This window comes from Centroberyx gerrardi, chromosome 5 (assembly GCF_048128805.1).
Source record: "Centroberyx gerrardi isolate f3 chromosome 5, fCenGer3.hap1.cur.20231027, whole genome shotgun sequence".
NCBI lineage: Eukaryota > Metazoa > Chordata > Actinopteri > Beryciformes > Berycidae > Centroberyx > Centroberyx gerrardi.
In genome coordinates this window covers 7101246-7120364 of record NC_136001.1, presented here as the reverse complement: position 1 = coordinate 7120364, position 19119 = coordinate 7101246, and the positions used below count along the sequence as shown (strand labels likewise).

General features: G+C 42.4%; 1 protein-coding gene across 1 annotated transcript; it reads right to left on the bottom strand.

Annotated features, from left to right (window-relative positions):
- Positions 1–36: 36 nt before the first annotated feature.
- cand2 (cullin-associated and neddylation-dissociated 2 (putative)) lies at positions 37–19104 on the bottom strand. Its single transcript, XM_078283599.1, has 24 exons — positions 19028–19104; positions 18473–18616; positions 16683–16837; positions 15583–15706; positions 15063–15120; positions 14089–14287; positions 13218–13323; positions 13002–13144; positions 12212–12522; positions 10635–10776; positions 10280–10398; positions 9467–9622; positions 8473–8694; positions 6963–7169; positions 5857–6044; positions 5072–5237; positions 4190–4330; positions 3066–3205; positions 2541–2716; positions 2254–2349; positions 1985–2154; positions 1044–1208; positions 723–830; positions 37–267 (listed from the first exon to the last, which is right to left on the bottom strand). Exons 1-24 carry the CDS (start codon positions 19093–19095, stop codon positions 37–39), a joined length of 3735 nt encoding a protein of 1244 aa, XP_078139725.1. The 5' UTR covers positions 19096–19104.
- Positions 19105–19119: the final 15 nt, after the last annotated feature.

The window sequence follows — 19119 nt, the reverse complement described above, 5'->3', positions numbered from 1 at the left end:
CAAAAAAAGAAAAAGCAAGTCTTCCAACACCGGAGTCTAGCTGGTGTCCATGCTCTCGGCGGGACCCAAGCCCCCCCCCTCCCCTCCCTGGACGCTCTGGTAGATGGAGGCCATGTCCGCGTTGGTTCTGATCTGGTTGGCGAAGTCGGCCATGCTGGGGCTCCTCTCCACCTCGGGCACGGCCAGCAGGGCGGCGACGGCGCGCATGGCCGAGCGCCGCAGCTCCTCCTGCTTCTCAAACTCCTGCTTCACCGAGCCGGCCTTCACCTGCGGGTGGGGGGGTGGGGTGGGGTGTGTGTGTGTGTGTGTGAGGGGGGGGGTATGTTTAGTTTAGTGAAGAGAGTCATGCTCATTCTCAATGTACTCCTAAAATCCATATGAATCATACAATTTGAGGGCAAAAAAACACTATTATACTTTATTTATTATTAAGAATTGATTATGGAGTTTAATTTCTATGTATTATTATATGTATTATATATGTATTATTGGATCGTAAGAGATTGTGTGTGTGTGTGTGTGTGTGTGTGTACGTGCATATGTGTGTGTTTCTGTGAACCAATTGTGTGTGTGGGTGTGCGTGTGTGTATGTATGTTTGTGTGCTGTGCAGGCAGCTTTTAGCTGTCTGTGAATGTGAGTTTGTCTCTTGTGTGTGTGCATTTGTGTGTGTGTGTGTGTGTGTGTGTGTGTGTGTATGTGTGTGTGTGCATGCATCTAGTACCTTGGTAGTGCAGGTGGCTTTAAGCGGCTCCACCAGTCTGTCCAGTCTTTGGAGAACAGCACCAGGACACAGAGAGGCCAGTCTGGCTAGCATCAGGAAGGTCAGCATCTACATATATATACACACACACACACATACACACACACACAGACACACACACACACACAAGCATGAAAGGGTGAAAAGAGGAGAGAAAGCAGAGAAAATAAGTGGAAGATCGGAGGCAAAAACAGGAGTAGAGGCGAGAAGATAAAACAATGTGAAATGCTGTGTGTGTATAAGTGCTATGTGCATCAGTGTGTGTGTGTGTTTCCCACCCACCCTGATATCATAGTGGTCTTTCAGCCCCTCCTCTACATGGTCCAGGAACAGCAGGACGTCCAGCCCGTCCAGACAGCTGTCCAGCAGCGTGTACATACACTCAAACGCCGCTTTACGCACGTCCAAACCATCGTCCACCGTGTGTTTGAACGGACCCATCTCCACCTGCAACACACACACACACACACGCACACACACAGATGTATAAATGTGCACAGAGATACGTTGATGTAGTACGGACATACAGTATGCACACTCACACCAGAAATAGAAAGTTTTCAGACATCAAACCATGCACGGAATAGTCTGGCAAGGAATACTTTGAAAGAGTTTTGTGGAAACTTTCTGATCCAAATCAGGTAATTAGGTTTAAGGTTCAACCAATATTGGTTTTTAAAGGCTGATACCAATACCGATAGTTTTGGATTCAATTTGACGATAGGTGATATTTTGTGCAGATGTTCAATATATTTCAATTTGACTATTTTCATACCTAAAAAAAATCCAAAAAGTATTGAGTGTTTCCCCCAGAACTGTATTCTCAGGGATGCAAACAAATCAAGTCAAAAAGAAGACAAAAACCTGAAGACGCAAAGAAAATGTTGAACATTTTTGTTAAAAAGCCTATTTTTAGTCTTTTTTTTCTTTTATTACTAATGATCTATCAACCCCCCGCCCCCTCAAAAAAGATATAGTTTTTATTAAAAGGTTTGCAGATATAAACAGTCTAACCCCGGTTGGGTTACACTACCCTAGTACAAGTTTTGAGAATCAATAGTGTGCAGTTGCTGCTGCTGTACTAATTCAGGATACTTGCTAGATTGCTGAAACTAAAAAAATGAAGATGGATAAATGAAGCATAAGCTCATCCAGGCCTTGTTTGGTCCTGCTGCAGAAACCTGAATGTGAATCAGCCAATCAGACCTAAAAACATTCAGTACCTCCCTGATGAGGTCCTTCCTGATCTGGGTCTCCTTGTATAGGTGAGGCAGCACCGTTGCTAGGAGACCACGGATCAGGGACGGCTTATTATGGGCTGCCGAGTTGAACATCACCAAGGTGACGCGGCGCACGTTGATGTCGTCATCCTGCAGCGTCTTCAGGAAGTCACCTGGCGCGCAGAGATGACATCAGTGCTGTAGACTTGAGTTTGTGTGTGTGCGTTGTCTTTGTGTCTGTCTGTGTGTGTGTGTGTGTGTGTGTGTCTTACCGATGCAGTCTTTCAGCAGTGAGTCTATGGGAGCAGGCTGGTCCACAATAGTGAACTTGACAGCTGTCACCACTGTGCTGCGGGCGAGAGGAGAACCTGCAGCGGGACGAGACAGGAAGAGTTCGTTATAAGCTTAAAAATATTTCATAATTAGCGTGAAATTATTCTAAATTATTCTTTACATAAAAGCTTGTCTAGAGCATATTTAAGTTAAGGTGACATTTTCTGGCACAGAGAATGGAAATCACATCCTAACACACACACACACACACACACACACATCCTACCGGTTTTAAGTTGCTGTTTCAGCCTGGGCAGTAGCTGTGCAGGGTTGACTAAGGTCAGTTTTCCCAGACACTCAGCCACCAGGTTCCTGGTCCCTTCCTCCTGACACTGGCAGTTCTGAAACAGCAAGGCCCAGACAGACTCCACATGGGGCGAGAGACTAGAGGCTGGACAGGCACTGGAGAGAGAGAGAGAGAGAGAGAGAAGGGGAGGGAGAGGGAAAACATGTATGAAGGAAGGAGAGGAAGGGGAATAGGAGAGGAGAAGAGAGGAGAATTCATTGTTTCTGGTTAAAGCTGCAGTAGGCAAGTTTTTATGCAAAAATCCACCCATTTTACCAGCCTAAATCACAATTGAAATGCTTTTTTTTCTAATTTTTTGTTGCCTGCTGCAGCTTTGAATAATGATTCATTTAAAAAGAGGTGAGGAGAGAAAGGGAGGAAACACTGGATAAGGAAGGAAGGAAGAGAGGAGACGTGAAAAGAGGAGAAAGAAAACCACACACACACACACACACACACACACACCTGATGACCTCTTTGAGGGAGTGCAGCAGCAGGTACTGTCTCCTCGGCTGGGAGGAGATCTCCTTCAGCAGGAAGGGCAGGTAGTCGTTCAGGCTGCCTACTGCCATACTGCCTAAAGCACAGGAGGCAGCCGTCTTCACCTGAAAACACATATTAGTTGTTATAGAAAAGGCAAGCAGTCAATCAAGTCAAGTTCCTTTTTTACCTTAATTTATCCAGGCTCCATTGGAACAATTAGAGGTTAAGTGCCTTGACTCAATGACACATCAACCGTAGTTGTTGAGGGAGCGGACAAAGTTATTCATTCATCTTTCATTTGATACTACCAGTCAAAATTTTGGACACACAGGTTTGTCTTTATTTTTACTATTTTCCACATTTTAGAATAACAGTAAAGACATCAAAACTATGAAATAACACAAATGGAATTATGCAGTGACCAAAAGAGTGTTAAACAAATCAAAACTATTTTATATTTTAGATTCTTTAAAGCAGCCGCCCTTTGCCTTGATGGAAAGGCAAAGGCTTTGGAAAGAAATTCATACATAGGATCAACTTCACTATTTATATTTGACTAAGAAACACATTTCAAGCATTTAAGCAGAAGCCTTTAGATCAAAATGGCTTTAAGATAATGAAAAACAGAGGTGGAATTATATTTAGTCCAGATAATTTACTTAAGCTATGACATACTTAATATACATCAACACATACAGTACTTAACTTACACAAGTGTGCTGATTTAAGACAGCACACCAGTGCCAATAATCGCGATATAGCACAACCTCAAGTATGTTATTGCTTTTATACAACATTTACATTTTTACAACAGTATCAAACATTATACAAAGATACACGCTTTAATAATAAGTACATTATTTCATAATTTAATAATAAATAATTTAATAATAAGCAATAAACATCCTTGCTTGCTTCACTCCATTCATAGTTCAAGGCGGAGCGATACTGTTTGAGTTGTAAGGTATATGTTCTTATATTGCAGTTAAGAAGTGTTAAAACTGGAAGGCTTCTGAAACAAACGTGTGATGTCATTTACAACTGCCTAATGTATAGCACACAATAATCGAGACACCATCACACTCATGTTTGGTGTTAAGTCTCACCTCTTCACTGGTGGAGGAGAAAGCCTCCAGGATGACTCCCTGCACCTCCTTACTGCCTCCCAGGCTGCCCCTCCTCCCCACCTCCCCCAAACACAGCAGAGCCAAGACACGAGCCGACTCTGGAGAACCAGCACTCTTTACCTGTAGGAGAGGAGAGGAGAGGAGAGGAGAGAGGAGGAGAGGAGGAGGAGGGGAGAGGAGAGGAAAGGAGAGGACAGGAGAGAGGAGGAGAGGAGAGGAGGGGAGAGGAGAGAGGAGGAGAGGAGGGGAGAGGAGGAGAGAAGAGGAGAGGAAAGGAAAGGAGAGGAGAGGGGAGGAGGAGGAGAGGAGGAGAGGTAATGGGGAGAGGAGAGGAGAGGGGAGGGGAGGAGGAAAGGAGAGAATAGAATAGAATAAAGTGGAATAGAATAGAATAAATAAGAATTAATTGGAATGGAATAGTATTAAGTAGAATAGAATCAAATACAGTCGCATAGAATTAAGTGGAGCAGAATCGAACAAATTAGAATTAATTGGAATACAATAGATTGGAATAAATTAGAATTAATTGGAATGGAATAGAATTAAGTGAAGTACAATACATTGAATATAATTGAATATAATAAATTGGAAAGAATAGGAAATAATTAGAATAGAATAGAGCACATTATAGTAGAGCAGAGTAGATACAGCAAAATAGAGAGCAGAGTAGATACAGCAAAATAGAGAGCAGAATAGAGAAGAGCAGAGTGCAGTAATGTTGTAGCTCTTTCTTTTGCTCTCCCTCTCTCTCTCTCTGTCTGTCTATCTGTCTCTCTCTCTCTCTCTCTCTCTCTCTCTCTCTCTCTCACACACACACACTCCTCCAGCCCCCCCCCCCCCCCCCCCCCCCCCCCCCCCCACCTCCTGTATGAGGCCGGACACCATGCCTGGTGTTTCTTTGGGACAGGCGGAGGACAGTGCAGCCACACAGCGAGCGACAGAGTGGAAGGACTGTCTGTGAAGGGAGGGGCTGTCTGGAGGGGGGGATGAGCTGTGGAACGGCCCAGTGAGAGACTTCAACAGCTGACTGGAGAGAGAGAGAGAGAGAGAGAGAGGGTGGGGGTGTGGGGGCAAGGACAAGGGAGAGAGGAGGGAGAGGGGGACGAGGGAGAAGGACAGAGAGCAGGAAGTTGGGGGAGAATGAAATGGGGTAGAAGAGACAGAGTAAAAGAAAGAGAGATGTGAAAACAGTTCAGATGTTTCAGAGGTTTCAGTGTAACGTTTCTTCTTCTGATTGGTAGGAGGACAAACACACTGGGCTCAGGCCGATATATCAGCTTGCCTATATATTTATAATAAATATTTACTGGCCTTTTATGAGGCACTCGTACGGACTCTAGATTTTTTTTATTTCAGGGCATGAAACATTTTGAATATCAGCACAAAATTTTGGTTACCGGCAGCTTCAAACTAAAAATATCGGTATTGTGTCGGCCTTCAAAAAGCCATAAGGGTCAAACCCGAAAACACACACACACACACACATACACACACACACACACACTACTGGAATACCTAACCCTTAACAGTTTCCCTAGCAATGTCCAGAAACACTTTTGCAGGTTTTCTATACTTATTATTCTATTGTGGGGACATTTGGACCTAAACAGAGCCAACACACAGCTCCCCCCCCCACACCTCCTCACCTGTATCCCAGGTTACTGGTTTTGGACAGCACCAGCGCCTGTAGGAACTCCAGTATGGCTGCCAGCGCGCCGCCCTGCAGCAGCGGAGAGTGGACCAGTCTGAACACCCCCGGCAGCACAGAGGAGCCGATCTTAGCCAGCGAGGAGGGGCAGACTTTGGCCATGCAGGTCAGCAAGGTGATGGACACCTAAACAGGCAAAATATTACAAATATGATATGACTAGTCCATACCCGGCGATGCGTGCGCCACAACTATGTGCAGACTTGCCAAAAATGCGCATAAACAGCGTAAATTTGGGAAAATTGAAAAATCAGCTTCGTCAGTCCCTGCCTATGCCAATGCTCAATGCCCATGTGCAGTTTCAGATTGATTGGCCAACCCGTTGAGGAGCAAAATGGATGCAGACGGACAGAAGGACAGAGTTTTCCTCATTTTATAGTAGGATAATATGGATATATCACATTTTATGTTATAGGACTACTGATGCTATCTCAAAGGTCAGCAAGATTATGCCTACCTGGAAAAAAAATATTTTGGATATATTGATATCATTCAGTTGTTTTTCAAAGAATGGGCACATACATATTGCTTAATAGCCCCATTATCCCCTTAAACTAAGGGTCTGACTACTTTTTCACATCTAAATTGCATGAACATCAGATTACCTAAAACACCAAACAAAAGAGATGATCGTCATTTGTTCACCAATCATCTTTGGTGTCATTTTTTCTCACAAATTGTGTGTGTGTGTATGTGTTTGTGTAGTAAAAGTTACATTTATCTTGAAAAGTGTTCATTTAAAACGTTTTTTTGCTGCATGTGAACTACCAACTGAAAGACAGCTGATATTACATCTACATCACCTGCAAACTCTGCTGAAGTTCCCTTGAGCAAACCCGAATTATTTTACAAGCGACCCTGCTCTCTTTACCTCTTGGACAAAATACATACAGTATATGTAGAGGAACGTGTGTGTGTGTATCTAGGAGGAATATAAGGCGGGACAAACTCCAGTGTGCTCATGTAAACTGTCCAGTAAAGTATTCTTCTTATCTTTCTGACCCTCAGATCAATTCAACACTCTTCTCTCCTCTCTCCTCCTACCTGTGACACGTGCATGTCGCTCTCGTCCACCAGGGCAGGGAGCTCGGTCAGCACGGGCTCCAGCGCGGCCGGTTTGACGCCGGCGGCATGATGGGTGACGAGCGCGGTCAGACAGGCCAGGGTGCCGAGCTTCAGAGCCCGCTGGTTCTTCCTCAGGAAAGAACCCAACACAGACAAAACCTCCGGCAGGAGGGAGGACAGGTTGATCTGCAGGGGAGGGAGGGAGGGAGGGAAGGAGGGAGGGAGGGAGGGAAAGAGAGAGGGAGGGAGTGAGGGAAGGTAGGAGGGAGGGAGGGAGAGAGGAAAGGAGAGAAGGAGAGAGGGATGGAGGAAGGAAAGGAGGGAGGGAGGGAGGGAGGGAGGGAGAGAAGGAAGGAGAGAGGGAGGGAGGAAAGGAGGGAGAGAAGGAGGGAGAGAGGGAGGGATGGAGGAAAGGAGGGAGGGAGGGAGGAAAGGAGAGAGGAAGGAGAGAGGGAGGGAAGGAGGGAGGAAAGGAGGGTGGGAGGGAGGGAGGAAGAGAAGGAAGGAGAGAGGGAGGGAGGGATGAAAGGAGAGAGGGTTAGACAGAGGGAAGGAGGGAGGACAGGAGAGAGGGAATGAGAGAGGGGGGGGGGAGAAGTCTTGTTACTTTTCAGTCACCAAAAAAAGACAAACTGTTGGTCTAGTATTTTCTGACTTTTTTTTTTATTGAGGAAATTAACACTGAATAGAGAATGAGAGGGGGAAAGGGAGGGAGAAGGAGGGGAGCATTGGAGATAGAAAGATTCTGCAATTCCATTCCATCCCAAAGATTGGCTGTGTGAAGATCTGACGGCGTCTCCAAACTATTCTGGAGAAACTGGGTGGTTTCAACAGCTGAAGGATTTCGACTGGTGAGACAAATTTAATATTAATATACTGGTTATGTCATGTTGACCCAGCTGTCCCAAGACCAATGTAAGTTTGACTGAATGAATTATTTAAGCTCATGAGTTACGCGTATTGCATTCACCTGAAAAAAAAAAAAGATTCAGCCCACTTTTTTTTTAATGACATCTCTTCTCATAATTCAATTCTGAGATAATATTTTGTATTTCTGAGAAAAGTTCTCATCTCAGTTAATTATCTTGTAATTCTGACAAGAGATCCTTTCTCAGAATTATGAGAAAAGATTTTTTTTTCAGGTGAATGCAATATGCTTCTGTATAATAGCCAACAGAAGGAGTGAGCATTTTAATTTTTTAGCTTACCCAAGTCTGCATGATCAGGTCTGGGTCACAAGAAAAAAAAACACATTTTGAAAATATGCATATATTTATATATATAAATATGCATGTATCAAATGAAAATTGTATGTATGCATATTGTTGTATCTAATCTAATCTATATGTTTGTCCACACCTTCTATGTTTGTCGTGATGCTGCTTTCTCTTTGCCAATTCTCACTTGGGAAAGACTTTTTTGACCTGCATGACTAAATAAAGGTTAAATACAAAATTTTTAAAAAGTCTGAAACCCAGTCATACAGCACCTTTAAGGGCGAGGCGGCGATGAGCGTGACGGTCCTAACTGTTGTCAGTCTGGTAATCTCATTCTTCATCCTGTCCAGAAAGATGGCCAGCACGCCCTGCAGCTCCGCCCCCAGATGGTCGCCTAGGTGACACACCATGTGACCCATACAGGAAATGGCCCTCTCCTTCACTTCCTGGTCGATGTCTGTGGCTTTCAGCCTCTTCAGGGTCCCAGAAAACAGCTTGGAAAAAAAGGGAAAGTTTTAAGACGACAAGCACCAAGTATTGATGGGTGTTTTCAATTTAGAATTGAAATATCTCAGCTTCAAAAACGTCCCTCCACTTTCACTGCAAATCAGTGTTTAGATTTTCAAAACCACACACACAGAAGAAGAACCTAGAATTATATTTACTCCATAGCTTGTTGGCCTCCTCTTAGACTCCTAAAATCCACTGGTCTTTCTAGTGTTTATAATGACAATAGATTTTATCACTTCATAAGTATAGCCATTGCCAATTATAGACAAAAACAATGAATGGAACAGAACAGAACTCTGCAGAATAGAACATTTCAGAACAGAATAAAATTGAATGCTGCAGAACAGGAAAGAACACAATAGAACACAAACAAACACTGTAGAACAGAACAGAACACTGCAGGATAGAACAGAACACTGCAGAACAGAATAGAACAGAACAGAACAGAACACTGCAGAACAGAACAGAACAGAACAGAACAGAACACTGCAGAACAGAATAGAACAGAACAGAACAGAACACTGCAGAACAGAACAGAACAGAACAGAACAGAACACTGCAGAGTAGAATAGAACAGAACAGAACAGAATTGCATGCTACAGAACAGAACAGGAATGAACAGAACAGAATAGAACAGAAGACCGCAGAAAAAAACAGCATCGAACAGCACAGAACACTTCAGAACAAAACAGGACAGAACACAATAAAAACAGAACACAACACAGTAACAACCCAGCCCATCCTAACCCATCTGACCTCTTTAACGAAGGGTTTGGGGTCGAAGCCTCCTGCGGCGGCGGAGTGCTCCAGCGGCCTCATCACCCTGACCAGCTGCTGGGCGACCAGCAGGGCCTCCGAGGTGATCTTATAGAAACTGTCATCCACACAGCTCACCACCGGGGGAACCAGCACCTGCAGGGACACCAGACGGGACATGGGGTTCATGATTCAATACGACCACGATACGATGCAATAAATAAAAGATCAATGACGACAAAGTCTGACTGTGCAGAATTATGTTTATTTATGAGTCACTGATCTTTCTAGCGATGGCATTGGCTCGCTAGAATGTAAACAACAATTTTAAAATGTTATTACAAAGTGACAATAATATAATTTGGATGGAGAGCTTGTGAAATTGTGATGGGCAAGCGTCTCATTTGTGATTACTACAGCAGAATAAAATGGAGCTAATATCACAATTCATTTTTCTGCCTCACGATACGCATTGAAGCATTTTTGCATTGTGATATATTGAATTTTAATATATTGTCTCATCCCTATAAGTCAGTCACTAAACTGAAGAAGTTAAGTTAAGTTTCATAAAGTTGATTGCTTGACTGACAGTAAGATGCAGCCAAACACGATTATATATGTGTCTGGATGCTGTAAAGCTGTTTTTATTTTAATTGTTTTAACTACTGGAGCAAAATAAACCTTTAGTCTGAGTTACACTGGGGTCTGACACTTGCAACAAGATTATTTTCCACAAGTCCTACTCTTCAGCAATCTTTGTGTGTGTAACCCTGCAAAAACCCAGCAGCAAAAACATAAAAGGGTTTGAAGAACCTGCATGTGTGTCTGGAAGGCTTGAGGAGGGTGAGAGAGGAGGAGGACATGGAGGAAGGAGAGAGCATCGATCCGCATGGTGGAGGAGGTGGCCTTGTCTGTCAGGGAGAAGACAATGCCTGGAGGGAGGGAAGATAGAAAGAAAGGGAGAAGGGGAAAAAAAAGGAGAGAGCAGGAGGACGGGAAGGAGAAAGAGAAGGAAACAGATGAAGGAAAAGACAAGGAGAGATCAAGAGGTTTGGAGAGGGAAGGAGGAAGAAAGAGGAAGAAAAAGCAAAAGAGAAAAAGTCAGAAACTGAAGGTTGGAATCAATGTGTGTGTGTGTGTGTGTCTGTGTCTGTGTGTGTGTGTGTACCAGGTATTAAGGCAGGTATGTGCTGCTCCAGCGCTCCAGGCAGTGTGTGAGCCAGTTCAGTGAGGAGGCAGAAGCCGCCCTGTCTGGATTTAACACTCTTCTCCTTCAGCTGTCTGTGGAGAGCCTTCACTATCACCGGCACCTGGGGACAGAACACACACACACACACACACACACACACACACACACATACATCACTGTGTGTTTATTATCATTTATTCCCAAACTCCATCGCCAGCCAATTTAATATTTGTGCTTCTGTTTTTGTTTCTATTTGAAATGTCACATTGCAATGCAGCAAATGTACAAGCTGGGAGAAGCATGTTGTGTTTGGCAGCCACTGTAGAAGCTGCACATCATATTTCCAAACTGCATCTATCTTACATTGATAGAGGGCGTATGCAGAAGTCATTGTTTTGCATCATTTTGCATGCCATAGATTAGCATCTCTGCCAGTTGGTGTGTAGTCCAAATCCCTCTGGAAAATATGAATGGGCTGTGTTGAACAGATATCCAGGTGTACTATATTTTGTTCCAGGTGTTAAAATAAACCTACCAACATCACCATTGTGAGTATTTAGTTACTTTCATTTAGTTACTTTGATCTTTTAGTTACTTATATTGATTTTTGCCAATCATTGGGGAAAGTGGACTACAATAGCAGTGATGAGCAACTTCCTTTACCTTTTGTTTTTCGATGCCAGAGTTTGAGCTCCTGACTGTGCTGCACATTCAAATTATTATTATTTTTTTTTTTTAAGATTTATTTTTGGCCTTTTGTGCTTTATTGACAGAGAGATAGTGAGGGAGAGACAGGAAGGGAAGCTGCGGGAAGGACTGAGCCTTATGGTACGCGCTCTACTCACTGAGCCACCGGGGCGCCCCCACATTCAAATTATTAACATTTTCACAGCATTAAACTGGACAGTTGTTATAATTGTTATTGTTCATATATATTTAGCCAATCATAACAACCGGCAGATAACTAGCTAATGGCTGTTGCAGTCCTCTTTCCCAAACAATTAGCTTTTCGCCAGCAACAATCAATACAAAAAGTTTCTTGCAAATTAATTCAACCTTTACTTAGTTCTCAGGAGACATACTGGGGGTTGGGACCCTCTTTTCCAGTGGTGCCAAGATTACAAATAAATAGTCCATTTGCATCAAAAGGGGGGAAAAAAAGAAAGAAAGAGATAAATTAAATGAACAATTAAATACAGTATATAAACAAAAAGACAATTCTAAAAAAGAATCACATAGATTCACATTGAAGAGAAATCACTTTGATATGTCCCATGGGGATTTTGGACTACACAGCGAATGGAGGACATGCTACAAAATTCAGTCAGACTTTGCCTCTCACTACCGGAAAACTGTGGTTCTTTGGCTCCGCCCACTTAAGTTTAACTCAACCAATGATATTATTTCTGCCCCTTGAGCAGCTCTGACTGAAATATTTGTAGAACTAAAACTCCAATCTGCTCCATACTCGTCTTCTCGCATTCAGAAAGAACCATGGGAAGCATTGTGGGACTGCAGTGAATAAATGTGAACTTGTCTGAAACATCATCCTGCACCTGTTTCTTCAGCATGGCGACTGCCGGCTCCTCCTCCCTGCTCACCCCCTGGTCCGAGCCGGCCGCGATGAGGCTGTGGTGACCCGAGCCCGGCCGCGTTTGCCTCAGCAGCGTCACAAACGCAGCAAAGATGTCCGCCCGCACGTTCTCCTCGCGCTCCTTGAAGCGGGCGAGGAGGGCGGGGCCGACGGAGGAGTAGAAGGAGAGCAGCAGGTCCCGCCGCGTGGAGATCAACGCCTCCAGGCACTTGATGGAGGAGCGCCGCACCTTCCAGCTCATATCGTCATCGTCGCTGTACTCATCGTCTGACTCTGGGTTAGATTAGATTACATTAGATTAGATCAGTCAGACCAGATCAGATTAGATTAGATTAGACTAGTTTGGATTACATTAGTTTACATTAGATTACATTACATTAAATTAGATTAGACTAGATTAGATTAGATTAGATTAGACTAGTTTGGATTACATTAGTTTACATTAGATTACATTACATTAAATTAGATTAGACTAGATTAGATTAGATTAGATTAGATTAGACTAGTTTGGATTACATTAGTTTACATTAGATTACATTACATTAAATTAGATTAGACTAGATTAGATTAGATTAGTTTAGATTAGACTAGATTATATTAGATTAGATTAGATCAGATTAGATAACATTAAATTAGATTAAATTAAATTAGATTAGATAAAATTAGTTTAATTTCCACTGTGATAGATAGATAGATAGTCTCTCTCTCGCTCTCTCTCTCTCTCTCTCACATACACACACACTCAAAAACACCTTGGTCCAGCCCGTCCTCTATGTCCATGCTATCTTCCTCCTCCTCCTCTTCGTCGTCATAGTTGTAGTTGGGGTCAAAGGTCATGAACTTCAGACACAGCTGTGTCACCGTGGTAACATGGGGTGACATCTCCTTTGGACACCTGTCAATCAACAGAGAGAGAGTGAGTAATTGAGAGAGAGAGTGTGTGTGTGTGTGTGTGTGTGTGTGTGTACCTGCGTATGAATGCTTCGAAGGCCTGGAAGCAGTATTCTCTCAGCTCGTCGTCCTCAACACTGGTGAACTTCACCACCATGGGAATCAGCTTCTCTAAATGCTCACCTGTAGGACACACACACACACACACAAAGGCAAATGAAAGAATAATATTCGCTGAGTGTGTATCTAAATCTGTATTGTCCTGCTGCAGTAAACACCACCCACCTGGTACTCTAAGGAAGTTAAAACAAACACAAATAATTATTTAATAATACTAGTTCAGGACTGCTGAGAAAAACCTAAACTGAAATGTGTTATACAGAATGGACACATAAAAAATACAATGCTGCATTCATGTTATACAGTAGAGAAAAGCTTCCTACTTAAAAATATTGTTCACATCAGTTTTCTGTGGTAAACACTATTTGGGAATTCAGGGCTTTGGTCTTAGAATCTGATTTCTCTGGCTTACTGAATTCTGACATTACCAACAAGGAAATATTTGCAGTCAAGTGCAGAGAATGAAATATTAATTTCAAATAAAACAATTAAAACAGACAATTTTCATCACATGCCATTTTGTGATCAAAGCTCTTAAAACACCATGGCAACACACAACTACTTGCTGGATTGTTCATTTATGGTTCCCACTGCAATGTTTAGTTTGCTATTGATGAATTAAAATGTACAACTCCCTAAGTGTGTTAGGTATGAAAAAACTGATCAGGAGCAACAAAAGTCTACAGTAAACTAAAATCACAGCATTAAATCTTCAAATGAGTTTGAATTCTGTAAACTCTTCCAAGTTGTTGCTTTGAACCGTCGAGTCATTCAGATAATTTTGTTCCCATATGACCTGAATGCAGCGTATGAAGCAACAGATCTCACCGACTCGATGGCCGCCCTGCCGGCTGACGGTTGCTAGGCACTGGATGTAGGTCCTCGTCATCGAGGTGGGCGGGCCCTTGGCCAGCTCGACCAATAGGTGTTCAGTGAGCTGGGAGAAGAGGGCGGGGCTACAGCAAGGCACCAGGTGGCCAAGAGCCAAGATGGAGCGCTTCCTGACTGCCATTCTGGGGCTGGTTAACTGATGGGTAAGGAATGGATGAATTTATGAGTGAATGAACATGAATGAATGAATAGTGAGATGGATGGATGGATGGATGAATGATGGATGAATGAATGAATGAATGAATGGTGAGATGGATGGATGGATGGATGAATGAATGAATAGTGAGATAGATGGATGATTGTATGGGCAGATGGACACACAGACAGATGAAGGATGAATGGTTGGATGGATGAATGAATTAATGAAAAACATAAAATACAATAAAATAAGAGCAAAGATGGAGTGTTTCCTCACCACCATTCCTGTGCTGATTAATGAGATGAGAGAACACACAGACACTACTATTACTACTAATAATAATAACAACACTAACAGTAATACTAAATCTGACAGTAGTAAAAGTAACTCTGACAAGGTGAAAAGCCAACGATGCACATTTACACATCCTGCAGACATACAGTGTGTAAATGTATGAATCTGTCAGTAGCCGTCACAGTGACAATTCTTCTCAGTCAGTAGAAAGTATAAGCATCATGATGAGATTAATCTAGATCTAGATTACTATTTTTCATCTAATTGCACTTTTATTTTTATCCTTTGTTGCCTATTTATTCATCTCCTTTAGCGATGATGAGCAGATTTCTCTTTGGGTTTCAATAAAGTTGATCTTATCTAAACACTAACAGTAATGCTTCTACTGCTAATACTACTACTACTACTACTAGTACTAATAAATATGACATACACACTGCTGCTTGGTTCACAGGTCAAGAGAGTCTCAGTCTCTTACCTGAGGCAGCAGACTGGAGAGCAGAGAGCTGTGAAAACTGACCAGAGAACCACTCAGCCTGGAGGAAAAACCCCAAAAAACGTTTCAATCATCATAACAGAGATCAGCCCTGATTCTTTTTCACAACATAGAATCAGACAACGTAGAAAAATAGCCGAGGTGCCTACTTGACAACCAGGTTTACAGTTTTTAAGATCTTCGCTGCCCCATAACACAAAATGACCATAATATATCTGCAGGAGGTGGAGAGGGTTCAGAGTTCAGAGTCCAGGGTGACAGAAACTTGCTGCAAATCCTACTGTCCAATAGAAGCTGATAGAGGTCGGAGGTTACTTGTCTGACAATGGGCATCTTAGTGTTTTGTGCTAACTGACTGCCTAACAGTGGTCACCATTACATTTTTCAATGGTTGCTTAAAACAGAATGCACAGCTTTGCATAAGATTCCCTGGTAATTGCAGTGAGATCAAGCTGTCTGTCAACATAGCTATATCAGACAAGATGTATGGTGACATCATTACCTTCCCAACATGTCCGACAGGATGTCCAGGGCCTCCAGCTGAACTGACACGTCTTCCTGTTTCCCCATCGCACCAATCAGCTGGGAGGTAATCTTCTTACACACACTGGCTGTCAGGGTCAAACCTGGCAACCCAGACAAACACAATAACCCAACTGGCAACCCAAACAAGAAATATAGGGGGCATATACAAAAACAAAACAAAACAAAAATGCACCACAGGCACAATAATACAGATATCAGACAATTCTGACAATTTTTGTCTAGATGTTGTTTTTCCATCTTTGTTCCCGCTTGGCGATGGCTTCATACAGACCTTTCTCCTTCCCTCACAGTATGACACAGAGGTGTCTTCAAGTGCAGTCAGAAATTTTGTAATTACGACTTCAGTGCACATGAATGACCTAACAAAGTGGTAAATACGACTGGGATAATCAAAGTTTCTTATGACACCCAAGTTGTTGAGATGTGACATTTAGGGGGCGTGTTTTGAGGGAAAAATTGCAGAGAGCATGGAAGTTGTGTCACCAATTACTGGAAAAATTATGTACTTTACTATTATACATTTCTGTTTGGCATTCTGTGTAAATAATTAGTAATGCTGTATGTTTCTACTGTATTTTCATTGTTTGTTTAACTTTTAGCTGCCATTTTTGTGCATATTAGTTGTCCTCTTGTATAGAATAATATACAAATATACAACTTTTGGCTAATTAATGAATTAAAACATTAAAGTCTGATATGCATTTTCTCTCCTTCAACAACAACCACTACTTCCAACTATTACATCCAACCAAAAGCACTTGAATGCACAATAAGTTGTATTTATGACTTTTGAACTCAAAAGTAGGAGCACTTAAAGGCAGCATATCTTCGCTGTCGGGTGAAAACCTTGTATATACAAAATGTCGACATTAATTTTTGAGTTTATCCAATGGGGTTTTCAAAAGGTTCCATAAGCCCAAAGGGTCGTAGAAATGTCTCAACCCACAGAGGAGCATGTAATCTTTCAACTGAAGTTAAAATATGAAAATCACCAAAATTAGAGATACAAGGTTTTTCCATGACAACAGCGATGTGTGAGGTCACGTCCGCTCTCACCTGAGGAAGACGGCGGCAGCTCAGCGATGACGGTCTTCAGTCCCATGCTGGAAATGTCTCTCAGCTGCTCCTTGTCGGACATCATGTTGGAGCACAGAGTGTCCACCATCGTCTCCACCTGGTATTCCTTCACCTTGCTCACCAGAGGGGCCAGGCTACAAAACAAACACACCCAGAGAACATTTCATTCATTTTCTCTACCTGTTTAATCCTTGTCAGGGTCGTGGTGGGCTGCAGTCTGTCCCAGTACACATTAGGTGGAGGAAACATGAGGACAACATGCAAACTGCACACAGGAATGGCCTTATATGTTGCTATGTTGTCATTATTTTATTTTAGCTTATTCATTATATATTTTTTTCTTCTTGTGATTCCTGTCATTAGGCTGAAGGAACAACAGAGACCACGATGGAAATAATTCTGGGACTTTGTCGTTCTATCCCTGACAATGTCTTCATATGATTTTTTAAACTTTTTTATATATATATATATCTGAATTGTTGAATAAACTAAGCTAAACTAACCACTTGCACCCTGAGTTTCCCCTCAAATTTCCTAAGTAACTTCAAAGTTAGAATTTTTCTTTTTCCATACTGTACAACAATGTCTCATCCATATTCTGTATCTGCTCGTTCCAACATTTCACTGAAGCTCTAGCTGCTTATATTGAGGGAAATATTCAAATCCAAGATGCCATTTTTTTATGACTGAACTATTACAGCAAATGGAAAAAAAATCTAGATGTTTGTGCATCATTTTATACACATGAGCCTGTAATTCAGCCTGACATATTTGGTATCTTTGGAAACCTTGGGATCTTGACTAGAATTTAAAATGAAGTTCTGTGGGTTTGAACAAAGCTTGGCTGCGAGACATGTTTGTACTGATGGTCCCGCATGAGGGACCGGAAGGTATTAGTGGCTAAACTATAATACCTTGAGCAGTACATTTTACTGGCACTGTTAGTGTCATGGTGGCTCAGTGGTTAAAACTGTCGCCTCACAGCACGATTCCTTTCTGTGTGGAGTTTGCGTGTTCGCCTGGCTTTCCTCCCACAGTCCACAGTCATGCAGGTCAGGTGGACTGGAGACTCTAAATTGGCCAGAGGTGTGAATGTGAGTGAGTGTGTGTCCATCTGTGTTCGCCCAGTGATGGACTGGCGACCTGTCCAGGGTGTCTCCCAGCCTTCTACCCAAATGCATGCTGGGATAGGCTCCAAATTCCCCATGACTGAGTAGGAATAGGATGAATAGGAATAAGCAGGAAAGAAAATGAATGAATGAATGAATGAATGCTAGTGCCATCCAGTATCCATTAAGCTACACAGGACCCCAGAGCTTTTAAATACACTGTCATTATAATCTTTTGATGTAATGTGAACTGGTTCTTCTTGACACTTTACTTGGATTGGGACTCACTCATATGCTTTTAATACTTCAGTATGGTAGGAGTGTCTCTATTTTGTCCTTGATCTGTTGTTTTATCTGAGTTATTTTTTGGTTTCAATGTTTTTTTATTTATATGACGCCTTTACTACATGTTGTTTTATGTGTTCTTATGAGTATTTGAAACCCTGGCTGCAAACCAAATTTCCATCGGTACAATAAAGTTGAAATTTGAAGTTGTCCACTTATATAAAACCTATACTGCACCCCCTTTGCACAATTCATGTCAGAGCTGTCTGCTCCAATTCCTCTACAAACAACGTCTCTCTCTCTCTGTGTGTGTGTGTGTGTGTGTGTGTGTGTGTGTGTGTGTGTGTGTGTGTGTGTGTGCGTGTGTGTGTGTACCATTTCACAGCCAGGTTCTGCACCTCCCCGTTCTTGTCCTCCAGCAGCCTCAGCAGCATGGTCACCACCTTCCTCTCACTGTCCTCGTCCAGTTTAATGCTGTCCTTCTGCAGCTCCAGCATCAGGTCGTTGGTAGCCATGAACCTGGACACACACACACACACGCACACACACACACACACACACACACACACACACACACAGAGGGAGAGAGAGAGAGAGAGAGAGAGAGAGAGAGAGAGTCATTAAAATGTCTGTTTTTATGATGTTGTCATAACACTAACTCACCAACACACCAACACACACACACACACACACACACACACACACACACACACACTCACAGAGAGATAGAATTAAAAGAGGACTTTCCTTTCAGTATGTGATTATTACACAAGTCTGTCTTAAATCAAATTATCTCAAACTAAAACTCTGCCTTGTGCCATGCAGTAAAGTCATATAAATATAAATACATTATGACAGTCATTGTGTCATGACAAGAGAGCCAGAAAGTGTCATCTCACTGTCAGGCGCACAAGTTGTTCACTGTCTTACCTAAAATCTTTGTCACTGGATGTCATCTTCTCCAACAGGTTGGAGATGTGGTAAGATACATTCGACATCTTGGTAGTTTTACGGCTGTCACA

What these genes read in the sequence shown, in the direction of transcription:
- cand2 (XM_078283599.1), bottom strand. Translation starts at nt 19,095, where the DNA reads ATGTCGAATGTATCTTACCACATCTCCAACCTGTTGGAGAAGATGACA. An exon ending in CATACCTGCCTTAATACCTG is followed by an intron (nt 10,399 to 10,634) that starts GTACACACACAC and finishes CCCTCCCTCCAG; the next exon opens with GCATTGTCTTCTCCCTGACA. An exon ending in GGAAGGACCTCATCAGGGAG is followed by an intron (nt 1,209 to 1,984) that starts GTACTGAATGTT and finishes TGTGTGTTGCAG; the next exon opens with GTGGAGATGGGTCCGTTCAA.